The sequence below is a fragment of the Heloderma suspectum genome, chromosome 2 (assembly GCF_057233095.1).
Source record: "Heloderma suspectum isolate Gila_16-S chromosome 2, 16-S_ref, whole genome shotgun sequence".
NCBI classification, from domain to species: Eukaryota; Metazoa; Chordata; class Lepidosauria; order Squamata; family Helodermatidae; genus Heloderma; species Heloderma suspectum.
This window is the reverse complement of record NC_139459.1, coordinates 340,465,060-340,478,696: the sequence shown is the minus strand read 5'-3', so window position 1 is coordinate 340,478,696 and position 13,637 is coordinate 340,465,060. Positions and strand designations below refer to the sequence as shown.

The 13,637-nt window shown below is 45.5% G+C and overlaps 1 protein-coding gene across 1 annotated transcript; it reads left to right on the top strand.

The window, feature by feature from the left end:
• The first annotated feature begins 1,421 nt into the window (after positions 1–1,421).
• Positions 1,422–11,643, top strand: LOC146355188 (L-amino-acid oxidase-like). Its single transcript, XM_084829858.1, has 7 exons — positions 1,422–1,434; positions 3,109–3,323; positions 6,103–6,209; positions 7,389–7,590; positions 7,911–7,964; positions 9,572–9,705; positions 10,881–11,643. Exons 1-7 carry the CDS (start codon positions 1,422–1,424, stop codon positions 11,641–11,643), a joined length of 1,488 nt encoding a protein of 495 aa, XP_084685984.1.
• Positions 11,644–13,637: the final 1,994 nt, after the last annotated feature.

Here is a 13,637-nt window from a genome sequence, read left to right as displayed (position 1 = left end):
AGATCTGGCCCTCCAGATGCTGTTGGACTGCAACTCCCATCAGCCCTAGGTATCATAGCCAATGGTGAGGAACTATTGGAGTTGTAGTCTGAAACATCTGGAAGGCACCAGGTTGGGAACCTCTAATTTACGCTTGCTGGAAGCAGCCTTCCAAGGTCTCGGGCAGAGGTCTCTTCCAGCCACATCTGAAGATGCCAGAGATGGAATCTGGGACCTTCTATACAGGAAACATGTTTTCTACCACTGAGCTCCAGCCCTTCCAAAGCAAAGTGGGCATCATGATCTTGGAGTTGGTAGGAAAATGCTCCTACCTACTGAGCTCCTAGGCCACTGGTATAAAAGCATGAAAACAATTGCTGGGCTTCCATTTGAGAGAAAGGAACATTCCTCTGGAAAGGAAATGTATTTGTATTCTTTTTAACGAGATGCCAAGTGCCAATCTGCTCCAAATCTGCTTGCATCAGGATGAACACTGCTTGGCCAAGGTAATCCCAGCCGGGCCTTATTCTCATTGGTCTCAGTATTAGTGTGGCCAGTTATGCATTGGCAAAAAAGAGGAAATGCAACACCCCAAAACAGGACAAAAGAGGAGACCACTTCGCATAACATTTGCACATGCAAATTTAAATGTATAGGTGCAAAATCAGAAATATTAGCTATTAGTTAGACAGAAATACATGGTGCCTCGCCATAGTGGAGAAGACTGACCAGGTGACCTGTCTGCCTGCTCAGTCTGCTCTCCAGGTGCAACTTCAAGGCCCCACTCTCCTTTCTTGTGTTTCTTTGATTTCAAACCACAATTGGATTGGACAGCTCTTCAAATAGAGGAAACTTCAAATAGAGGACTGTCCTCTGCCAGCTCTTCAAAACAGAGGAGTGTCCTCTGAAAAGTTGGACACCCAGCCACCCTGCTCAGTGTCCTTGCAACTTCCGCAAAGGGAAGGAGGAAAAAGCTATTGGCAGGCTGCTTGTCATACTGAGTTCCCACAAGGACATCGCATTTTGGTTACGAAGAATAAAAAGTGTGCCCTGAAAGCGTTATGTTCAAGTGAATCCTTAGAGAGCAGAACAAATTGTCTTTGGTACCCTGCTGCAAGGTATAAGCTGGGTTTTTAGGCCGTCAGTATTAACAATCCCTTAAAATGAAATATACACTGACTCATAGGAAGGCATTGTATGGTACTATTCAGGAAGGATATGTGCAATACACAGTCTTATCGTATTATACATAAGGTCACCCCCTGGGAGATGCCTCTGGGAGAGGAACTGCGTAATTGTCAAAAGTCTTGTCAGTGGAAATTTTTCAGGTGTCAAAACCAGTTTTCTTGGATTCTTAACCACCTTGCACTCCCAGCAGTAGCTGGTCTCTATAAAATGGAAGAGTTCACTTGCTGCCTTAAACTGCTCTTAAGCTGCCCGACATGGACCGCTTCTGTAAGTGTTTTCTTTTCCTCTGAGATATAATTGTGAGGCTTTGAACATATAACGGTTTGTAGCTCAGTGGCATGGTGCATGCATAAAGCCCCAGGTTTGGTCCCTGGCACATCTCCTTAGAAAGGATCTTGGGGAGCAGGGCTAGAGAAGACATTTGCTTGAGATCTGCTGCAGTCAGAACAGGCTAGATAGAATGAATGAACAAGGCTTTCCTCAAGGCTATAAATGCAACATAGGCTTCGAGTACCTTTCCCCAGTTGCCTGAAAAATTCATCTCAGAATGATCTGGTCTCAAATTGGTGTCATCCCAAATCTACTTGTGTTCCCATTCTTTGGAGCTGATTTATTTATTGAACGTATTTTGTCGCCCAATTCATCAAAATGATTTAGGGCACAATCCTATGGTTCTGGGAGAGTGTCCCAGGGACAACAGGATTTTTCAGAGTCCCCTTCCTGAGGCTAAGACATCGGGAGGGGGACTCTGTGTTCCGATCCACCCGCACACCACCCCTCACAGCCACTGCAGAAAGTGCTGCACTGAGTGCTTTCCAAGGTCGCAACAGCACTCCGTCGGATATTTTGGCCCCAAGCTGTTCATGGCTTTAACAGTAAGCACCAGCACCTTGAATTGGGCTCTGGAGTTAATAAGCAGCCACAGCCTCACCTTAATCTGATGACGAGAAACAGAGTATGCTGACGACACCTTACTCCCGTTCCCCAGATGACCTCACCTAGCAGCTTCAAATAGATCTTATTTACTGACTGACTGACTTACATTTATATATTGCCTTGTCCGCTAAAAAGCCACCAAAGTGTGGGCTTTAAAGAGCATGGGAGGGGGAAGCTTTTAATTTTGAAAATTATTTTTAGAGTATGTGGGTGTGCTTCCCTCTGTTTCCAATTCAAGTCTTCCCATGCTCATGGAGCTGTAGTGAAAATGGTTATCAACCAATGGGATTATCAACAGGATTGGCATAATCCCAAGGTCTGCAGATAACCCAAAAATCTTGATTTAAAAATCCAAAGGGGAGACCCCACTCCCCAAACAGCCCCATAAGGCCACTGAACGTTGACTGGCTGAGGGGGTAAAGAAACAGACAACTGAGAGTTAGGGGAATGGAATGGCGTGGCTACAAAGGGAGGAGGGAGGAAGAGACACATAGATATAAAGAAGTAGAAAGAGCCCTCTCATTGTCTGGATAGGTCATTTCCTGGTTCATACTTAGAAGCTGTTTTAAAATGTCCCCAGCAATAAAAGTGAGAGCTGCCCTTAGACACCAGTGGAAAAATCGATGATTTTAAAGCAGGTGGGAATTGGCACAAATGTGTCCACCCCTCAAATTCATAATGAAGTACCCCCCCCAAACCCCAAGCTAATGAGGACTGAGCATGGTCAGTGGGCATGCAATGCTGACTGACTGTTGGGGAATGGTAGAAAACCAGCTGAGGGAGGATGGCACAACGTGGCTGGAACTCCGAATAGAAGGAACACTCTGCACTGCAGCATTTTTTCTTTTTTTGCAAGGCCCCACTTGTAATCTTTTATCAATGTGCTGAAATTCACAAATGTTGCTGGAAGACAAGTAGAGCAGCACACAAGGGATACTTTGATGGCAGAAGTATAACGGGGCTGGGGAAATCCATTAAACCCTATTTCTCCACTGTTTTTGCTAGTACCACTTCAGCTTTTACTGGTCATGACTGAGTTGACCTCTGAAAATGGCATTAACAATGTAGAAGAGTGTTTCCAAGATCCTGAATATGAGAAATGGTTGGACCTTGCCAGAGATGGGCTAGGAAAGGCCTCAAAGGCAAAGACTGTGGTGATCGTTGGGGCAGGAATAAGTGGACTCACTGCTGCCAAATTACTGAAGGATGCTGGCCATCAGGTAACTGCACTGACTCAGAGGAGATGCAAGTGGCCTTTAGCCAGACAGAAAAAAAGAATTCTCTCTCTCTCTCTCTCTCTCACCCCCTTCCCTCCCTCCCTCCCTCCCTCCCTCCCTCCCTCCCTCCCTCCCTCCCTCCGTGTGTGTGTGTGTTCGAGTGGTTGCTGAGGAGGAAAATGCATAAGCTTGTATCAGTAATATAACAGCTAAAAACTAGTTGCCAATGGCATTGATTGGTGAACCCTGACACCAGCCATTGGAGATCTATGGGGCAGTATCCAACGGTGTCATTCCGCAAACTCAAATAGCGCTAATGGTGCTCTGCTGAATCTTTCCGCTGCGCAAGTGGTTGCCCATGATGCTTGCGCAACTGGCTGTCCAAGCAGTTGCACACCAGTTGCAAGAGATGGACGGACTCACTGGTGTCCATGCTCAGTGGCCCTTGAGCAGACACGGCTGCCACTCGCCTGTGCGAGCCAGGCGGCATGAGCCCCTGGGGGGCTTGGCGAGCTGAACAGGAGCACGCTGTGGCTGCCTGCTCCTCCAAGTGAGCCGCCGTTTTTTACATAAGATGGGCCTCTATGTTTTCCTATATTTATTGTTGTGCACAACGGTGGCTGGAAAGGACAACAGTGAGTATACAAGAATATAGAGCCCCGTGTTGCATAAAAGGGGCTCTATATTTTCTGGGAGCAAAGGATCATTGCTTTCTCCCCCTCCCATCCCGGGCCAGCTATGTGGGGGCAGCGGCTTGAAGGGGGGAGGCCGAGATGGAAGCCTCTCTTGGCCTCCTCATCCCGTCAAGCCACTGCCTTTGCAGTAGCTGGGAGGGGGAGAAAGGATCGTTCCCTCCCCCGCAGCCGTGCACCTGCAGCCGCTGCTATTTTCCATAAATTAAGTCTTGTGTACAATGACTGGTTGGAAAGTGCAGGTGTGGTGAGCAAGATATAATTTACAGAGAGTAGCAAGTCACCAACTTGAGAACAGACAACTGCAGGTGCTTGCGGGCGGCTCGCACAACTCAGTGGGCAGGGGTGGGGGCTTGGTGAGCTGCAGGAGGTGATCTAAGCAGGGGGGGTGTCCGTTGGACTCCACCCCCTACATGGATGTGAACAACATCCCTACCAGTTGCCCAGCAAGTTGCCCAACAGGTTGCACAAGACTTACATGCAACTGTTTGCCCAACGGCTTGCGCAAGAGTTGTGCGGGATGGATTGCACAACAGGTTGCACAAGTATCATGCGCACCTGCATGTGCAGGTGTGTTTGTGCAAATGTAGCTCTAGTTGGATTCTTCACTTGTGCATGGTTCAGAACCTAGTTTCTGCTAGGTGACACAGCTGGATACTGCCCTTTGCTTTCCTTAGTTTTTGAGCCCCTTGGAGGACAGAAGAACATTCACAAAAACCTGTTGTAAACTGCTCTGAGTCAATGGGGTAGATCAGGATATAATGCAAAGCAAAGCAAATAAAATGATAGGCAGGCAGGCAGGCTGAGGTATTTTGATGTCATGTCCTCTGGGGGAGGAGCCAGCAATGGGGTGTTGAAAATGTGCACTGGTCATAGGGCTGGCCTTGTCATTAGGCAGAGTGAGGTAGCTGCCTCAGGCAGCAGATGCTGGGGTGGCAAATCCCCCCCCCTCCATTCTTCATGAGCCCTGTTCTTCATGAACCCCTCTGGCTGTTTCGCCTGAATCCCCTGCCTGTTCCCATCCTCCTAAGCCAGTGCCCAGTGGCAGCAAAGTTTGCATGTTGCTGGACTTGACCCATGCCCTGTGCCCTGTAAGGTAGCCTGCTGCTCTCAGGTGTGGGGGAGGGTGCTGTCCTGTGGACGGTATTGAAGTAAGGTTCACCTTCCAGTCTGGTTGGCTTCTGTGCATGGAATGGGGTGTGTGTCATCTTGTCCTTCACCTCAGGCAACAAGACGGGCTGGCCCAGTTTCAGGAAAACGGAAGTTTGGTTTGGCCTCGCCGGGGGACCTTACGCCTAACTCCAAGCCTCCTTTTTCCTTACGTTACAAGTGTGGCAGCTGTAGCGGTGCATATATTATCCTGGCAGCATGGGGAGGACCTACACTGCTGGAGCTCCCACACTATATGAACTGGGCCAAAGAGATATAATATCAGGAACAAAATATTATAACAGGGGTGAGGAATCTGTTCCCTTTTGGGGCCTGCATCACCTTAGTTGAGACCTCTTGGGGTCACACTCCAGCAACCAAAATTAGATGGAACCAGAACCAAAGTGGGCAGAGTTTGCAAAGTGTAAAGAAGGAAGAGGTGGAGAATGGAATAACCAATTCTCCTGATATGGTGGTCATGTGTCCTACTTTTCAGAGTAGGACACATGGGCTGTCAGAGGACAGTCCTCTGAAAGTATCATCTATTTGAAGGGCTGCCCAGTCCAAGTCCAGTTTAAAGAGAAACTGGACTCTCTTTAGTCCAGAGAGACTAAAGGGAGAACAGGAGGAAGAACAGGAGGGGCCCTGAAGGGAGAGCAGGAGGGGCCCTGAAGTCACCCATCAACACTTAGCACCTCGACAGGAGACTGAAGAGGCATACGGGACACCTAGTCACAGTCTTCTCCACCAAGGTGGGATGCATGTATTTCTGTTCGAATTCTAGTAATTGTTTCTAAATTTGCATCTATACATAGAAATTAACATGTGCAAATTTTATGCAAATCTGCATCCTTTTTTGTTCTCCTTTTTGGTGAGGGATTTCCCATTTTTCAGCAATGTGTAAGTGGCCACCCCATCCACCAGTGTTTTTCTCCCCCTAGATTGTGGTTCTGGAAGCCAGTGATCGTGTGGGAGGGCGGATAAAGACACACCGAGAGGAAGATTGGTATATGGATTTGGGGCCTATGCGTTTGCCCAAAGCCCACAGGTAAGGTTGGCGTGACGGGATCTCCCCATCCCATCCCCCAAAGTCCTCAACTTTGTATCTCTTGCGCAAAATCCAAGTAAAATTGCAGTGTGCAAAATGGTTTAATAATGGCTGCCAGTTAAATGTTCCATGGGATTTATGATATAATGTTGGTAAAATGGTAGGTATAAATTACCTGTCAAAGAAGGGATAAATAATGTGTACATCCTATGTAATGTGTACATGCTTTTGAAAAGCATCCAGACGTTTTCAGTTGGTGCAAAACAGATCATATATCACCCATTTTGAACCAATTTCAGTAACACCAAGTTTGTTTATGGGCCCATTTTAAAGTGCTGCTTTTAACCTTTGAAGCCCAAATATTTTGGGGCCAGGATATTTATCTAATCCACCATGTCCTCCCATATGAACCTGCCTGCCTGCTTTGATAATTGGGGGAAGTGCTGCTCTGTATCCCATCCCAGCTGAGCTACAGTGGGGCTGTACTGAGTACACGGAAGGGCCCTTTCAGGGGTGCTGTCTGACCTCGGGAACTGTTAATGACAGCTGACAATGCCGTTCTTCCAGTGGGCCTTTGTTTAGAGCAGTGGCTGAATCTGGCCACCTATGGTGATGAAATATTGCTGCTGTGCACATCATTGTTTTGTGTTTACTAGTTTTTCTATTGCTTTATTGATAGATGCTTTGACATGGCTGTTGGTCACCAGAAGGGCCCTATTTCTGGGATGGAAAGATGGGGTCTTTTAAATCTTTTAAAAGAAATGACTTAGACAGCAATCCTATGCTCCTGTGTGGAGCCTCTGTTATGGGAGATTCCACTCCATCTTATTCCCTGTTGGTTCTTCCTAACAGGGGTGGGCAGTGGGGGAGAGACCATAGGTTTTCTGTTTTAGACAGCTTTAAAGGGGGATTTGACAAACTCATAGAGGGTAAGGCTATCGGTGGCTACTAGGAATAACGGCTATGTACCCTCTCTGTGACCCAAGGCAGAGTGCCTCTGAAGGCCAGTTGCTGGGAAACATCCTCATGTTCTGCCTGAGGGATTCCCAAAAGGCAACTGCCTGGCCACTGTGGAAAATAGGATGCTGGACTAGACAGGCTTTTGGTCTGATCCAGCAGGGCTCTTCTTGCGTTCTTACAAATAAATAATTTGTTGTTAATTTTCCCTCCTGCCTTCAGAATTGTCCGTGAATTCCTTGGAAAATTCAATCTCAGTCTAAACCCATTCACTCAAATTGACAAAAATGCCTGGTATTTAATTAGAAATGTCCGACACAAGGTGGCACATGTCAGTGAAAATGCTGGAATTTTCGGGTACCAAGTTCATCCAAGTGAGCGGGGGAAATCTGCTGACCAACTTTTTCAGGAGACGTTGGATAAGGTACGAATGTTTATCTGCTTTGAAGAGGAAACTGAATGAACAAGTGGACTTAGGTCTAATGTAGTAGCATAGTAGCTAAGGGTCTGAGATGCAAAGACACTGAGTGTCCTCATAGGCAGTTCACCATTAGCCTCAGCCTTCCATTTGTAAAATGTTGGGGTTAATGATGTTGACTTACCTTACAATAAAACAGACAACATCAATGGCAAATGTGGTGATGTTTTGTACAATTGCATGGCTTTTTCAGCTCTCTTTCATCTTTATTCAGATTTTGCTATGGTTAGTCCTTTTTATCCATCGGTCTGTTTTCTCCTGCACAGGTTACAATGAACTGCACCCTTCTGAAAGAGAAATATGACTCATTCTCTACTAAGGTAAGAGAAGTATCTCCACCACTTATCTCTCACACAAACTGAAAAATCTCACAATCTTCTTCAGAGAGATCTTTCTTTCTTTTAAAAACTCCTGTCTTCTAGTTCCCTGCCCCCCAAATTTAAGGCAGTTCCCAACAGTTAAAGCAAGCAACAAAAATAAATAAAAATACTAAGAACAATAAAAATACATCAATAATAACAAAGCAACAGTAAAATAATTTTTAAACCCTCATCAGCAGCATAAATCAATTAAGGGCACAATCCTATGCATGTTTAGACAGTAAAAATTTTTGCAACTCCTGGCATTCCCCAGTCAGTTAAGACTTTCGTCTGTCTAAACATACATAGGATTGCACTCTAAAGTATTAAAAGCCTGGACAAAAAATAGATAACTAATAATCTTAGGGCAAATCTAGACATGATGTTAAATTTTCTTTCTTTCTTTCTTTCTTTCTTTCTTTCTTAATACATTTCTATTCCTTCTTTTCTTTTTTCCTCTTGCAAGAAATTCAGAGTGGCTTGCATAGTCCTCCTCCCCAGCATTTTATCCCCAACAACCCTGTGAGGTAGATTAGCCTGAGAAATGTGTCTTTGCATCTAATATGCAGGTTTTAAAATAATGCAAATTGCATCCGCTTAAGGGGAGCTGATAATTAATGGGATCAGAGCAGGCATGAGAGGCAGGGTCAACCCAAGACATTTTACTGCCTAAGGCAAAGGACAAGATGGCATCTACCCCATTGACCATTCCATGTAGAGAAGCTGACTGGACTGGCAGTTAAATCCTATCTTACTACAACATGGGTGATGGGTCAGTGTCCCCTGCCACATCTGAGGGCAGGAGGCTAGTTTAGGAGGTGAAGGTCAGGCACCACTCTGTCCCCCCACCCTGCCAACATCTTGCCTCTGCTCCTTGCCCCCTAGCATCTGCCACCTGTGGGAGACACTTTGCCTAATGGCTGGACTGGCCCTGTGGAGAGGGAGTTTAACCCCTTTCCCCCTGTACTGTGGGCCTGAGGAAAATCCTAGCATTTGTGTTGGGAGAAAATCCCCCATTAGATCAGTAAAATCTAAGAAGGTTTTCTTCATTGCGCCATCGCTACCTTGAGGCTTTTGGAATTCTTATGCCTTGCTAAGCTGAACCTGGCAGAGCAAGAGGAGTGGTGGAGGTGAGCTTTGCCTTTCTGTCCTCTGTCTTTCCTGATTTTCACTAGATGGGCTTTTCAGCCCATCTAGCAAGGCACTTCGGGGGGGGGGGTAGGCTGGAGGAGGCTCAGGATAACTCGTATCCTGACCTCTCTGGTTTCCTCCCATCCCTGCCCACTGGAATGCTCCCTTTCCTTCTCTGAGGTTGATCTTCCAAACTTGGAGGACAGCCAGTGTGGTTCTTTCTGCACTGGCTGCAAGGGGGTGGAGGAGGGGTCAGATCTCTGACTCCCCCTCCTGAAGTTGGAGCACTGTCTCCTTCCTAAGAAGGGTTCTTCCAAGTATTCCCATTGTCCTTGGGATGCTCTCCCATAGGATGGTTCTGTTAGTGAGTTGAAAAATAATTTTAAAATCTTCAAGTATCTTCTCCACTCCCTTGCTCCCCTTTCCACGTGCACTAGGAATACCTAATTAAGGAAGGAAATTTGAGCAAAGCAGCTGTTGATATGATTGGTGACCTCCTGAATGAAGATGCTGGGTTCCATATGTCATTCCTGAACTCTGTCATGGATTATCTTGTCTACTCTAAAGACAGGTAAAGTGTGTGTGTGTGTGTGTGTGTGTGTGAGCTTAAGAATGACTTCTGAATTTAAATGTATAGGTTAATCATGGATTAAACAACCTATAGTTAACTTAACTACTAATTGTAGGTTAACTGTGGGTTGTTTAACCCATGATTAACCTATAATATCTGGGTTCTGATGTCACATAGCAACCATGGATCAGCCCGGTTGAAGACTGAATATTCAAAATGGCCTTTAATTAACCCACAATTTTCCATTGTTTCGTGCAAAATGGGTCAATGATCTTGCTACTTGTTAAAGTCCCTTCCAACTTAACAGCCTTGATCCCAAGAAACCTTGCTTAACTTAAATATTTGTAAGCAAACACAAATATTATAAAACCCAGTGACCTCATTCCAAAGGAAACTCCTGAAAACTCTGCAATGGCAACTAGTCATGATGGCTATATGCTGTTACAGGATCAGAGGGAGTATACTTTTGAATATCAGTTGCTGGGGAACATCACCGAGAGAGCGCTCTTGCCCTCATGTCCTGCTTGGGGGCTTCCCATTGGAGCATCTGTTGCTACTATGGTAACAGCATTTTGGACTAGGTAGCGGTCTGATCCAGCATGGCTCTTCTTGTGCTCTCATGTTCTCTCATCACTTGGAGAATCGGGGTGAGCATAACAACATTATTTTGTGCATTTCTCAGAGTGGTAGGAAGTCTGAAGGTCAGCCTCCTTGTGAGAAGAGAGTACCGGAACCTTTTTAGGTTGTTGTTGTTGTTGTTGTTAGCAAATAGGTATATTTAATGTAACCCTCCACAAAATGAGCACAGTGCGTAATTTCTTTCTACTCAAATGTTTCTCAGCAGCCATGAAGGACAAAACCATATTGCTGTGGAAACATACTTTGATATGGTCTTGATTTCAAGTTGATTAACTAAACAGTAGATGTCGGGTTGCATCCAGACTTAGTCATTCTTAGAATAGACCCACTGATATTAATGGGATTTAACTTGACTAACTTGTCCCATTGATTTCAATGGGTCTACTCTAAGGATAACAAAGTCTAGATCTAACCCAATGTGTTGTATGGTCAGTGGCCTCAAAATACTGAGCACACTTAGATTCCTCTGAGATTCACTAAAATAACTGTAATAAATGACACTGTTATTTGCCTTCCTCCCTTCTTCCCATGTTCAGTTTTGAAGAAATTACAGGTGGATTTGATCAACTTCCTCAAGCTTTCTTCTGCGAAATGCCTGAGATAGTTCATTTTAATTGCACAGTGGAGAAGATACTTCGCATAGGCAAAAAAGTGAAAGTGTTTTACCGTTGGCCACCTACACCTGTCCTTTCAGCCTTTACTGCTGACTACGTCCTCATCACAGCTACAGCGAAAGCCACACGACTCATCAAATTTGCGCCACCTCTTTCTGCTTCCAAGGATCATGCGCTGCGGTCCTTAAATTATGCAAGTGCTACCAAAATTGCCTTGGTTTGCACTGAGAAATTTTGGGAGAAAGATGGGATTCGAGGTGGGAAGTCAATCACAGATCACCCATCCCGGATGATTTACTACCCAAACCATGACTTCCCCAATGGGACCGGGGTACTCCTGGCTTCCTACACTTGGAATGGTGATGCCAATTTCTATGTTCCACTCACTGATGAAAAGTGCATTGATGTGGTGATGGATGACCTAGCAGAGATCCACCAAGTATCTAAAAATTATCTCCGATCTGTCTGTGGCAAGCACGTGATGCAGAGATGGGCCCTGGACCAATATTCAATGGGAGCCTACAGCAGCTTCACACCATACCAGTTTACCCACTTTTCTAAGGCATTGTCCCAGAATGAAGGGAGGGTCTATTTTGCAGGAGAGCATACAGCTCATCCTCATGCTTGGATTGACAATGCAATGAAATCTGCTATAAGGGCAGCAAGTATTATTCACAGTAGGTGAAACATTGCTTCAGAGCAGAGATTAAAAAATGATGGAAGGTTAATTTGGCTCTAAACTGACTCCAAATTTGGGAGTATCTGATGCTACACCATTGCTGAAGCCAAGCAGATGTGGACCTGGTTGGTGCTCTGGATAAGAAATTGTAGGAGGTTGCATGTAAAGCAAAATGGGGGCAGGGGAACCTTAAAAAATAGGTAGGCAGGCAGGCAGACAGATAGAAAGATCTGGATCAAAAAGAGAAACCTTCACAACTTTCTGGAAGTACTAGGAAATAGGGGGTGGTTGGGAGCTTTAGGGAGCAATCCTATGGCCACTAGACACTGTCTAGAGGGCCATAGGATATGCTCTTTTCTGGGAACTGACCTCCCCCCTTGTCTGCGCTGCCTCCGAGGCAGCGCGGAGAAGCCCCATCCTCCACACTTGTAAGAGGAGTGCAGAGCGACTGAAAAGGGGTGTTCTGGGGGGCATTCTGGGGCAAGGAGAGTGCAGCTGCGCGTACGACACATCCAATGTGTCATATGGCAGCTTCCTCTCCTGGTCGGGCCCCCTGCTGAAACTGCTGTTTAGTGAAAAACAGCAAGGCAGGAGAGGCACAGAGGGAACAATCCCCCCCATGCTTCTCCTGCCTTGCTTTGGATAGATGGTCACCTCCAAGATCAGAGGCAGCCACCTATCTAGTTAGGATTGCACCCTTAAAGGTGGAGGAGGAGATTGAGAAGCTATGGTGGCACAACAGCTTAAACTTTCTATGACAAACCATAGAATTGTAACATCCCTCACCTGCATTACAAACCATTACAGGAGAAAGGAGATAGAATAGTTTCTCAAATATCTCTAATTACTTCATCAAAGTCAAATTTGTTTGAATCTAGTTTGACCTCCGTTACCACTGTAGAATTGCAAGGACTTTGGGATGCATCCAGCAGTGACCTTCCATTCTCAGATGGCTCTTTAATCTAACAGTGCACAAGATTTTTGTTTCTGTTTCCAAATTATGTGAATATGTCCCGTTTGCAAGCCTGAACAAGCAGGAGCACTTTTTCCCCAAGAAATTCCCGAATTTGCAATCATGTTAAAAAAAAAGTATGTTTTTTTTTTTTAAATGTGCACCTTGAAATATGCATTTTTTAAAAATTGCATTTTCACACTTTAGCCAATGGGGGGAATGTGCACACCTTTGAAAAGTACACATAGAAATGTACACCTTTCCCATTTGAATGATCCAAAAAATGGGTCAAAAATTCAAATGGGATTGAGGTGAAATGCACTTAGACGTGATTTTTGGAGAATTTCGGCAAGCACAAAAATGGCTGGTTCTTTCATCCTTACTTTGATCCAGGAAGCTTCTAAGAAGAAAAGGGGTTGGAGGTGATTTTTGCAACCCCCTTTTTTCCTTCAGGACTCCATCTCTCACGCTATTCTGAGACCCCCCCCCCATGCTTTGGAGCAGATTTTGGGGTGTGCAGGGGCTGCAGAGGAAAGGAGGAATTAGCCAAAATTGTCTCCCTGCCCTTTCTGTTTATAGAAGCCTCTGCAGGATCAAAGATGCTTCTGTTAATGGAAGGAGACAGTTGGATACAACCTTTTGAGCTTATCCTTAAATATCTCCCAGTTCTGCTTTGTAAGTCCAATCAGCTAGCCTAAGGGTGCAGAAACAAGTGTTTTGAAAACATGGATCTGCCAGTTAACATAGATGCAGTGGAGGAAAGAGAGGAGAATCTGCAGGCAGGAGAGGAGGCACGTAAATCTTCCCATGCCCACATATTCTTCCTTGCAAATGTCTCCTCACCACACAATTTCCCCATAGCTGGGCTTCTTTTAGTCTTGGAAACTGGCTAGGGAGAGAGGGGATGGCTAAAACAAATTAGTAGGGGCAGAATTTGTAGTCATAGGAAAAGTTAAGGAACCCTGCCCACAGATACTCCCCTGCAAATGTTCCCCCCAAACTATTTCCCCAAGCCTGTATTAGAATTACAAGACAAACACAGGGGCCC

What these genes read in the sequence shown, in the direction of transcription:
- LOC146355188 (XM_084829858.1), top strand. An exon ending in ATGACTCATTCTCTACTAAG is followed by an intron (nt 7,965 to 9,571) that starts GTAAGAGAAGTA and finishes CACGTGCACTAG; the next exon opens with GAATACCTAATTAAGGAAGG. An exon ending in CTTGTCTACTCTAAAGACAG is followed by an intron (nt 9,706 to 10,880) that starts GTAAAGTGTGTG and finishes TCCCATGTTCAG; the next exon opens with TTTTGAAGAAATTACAGGTG.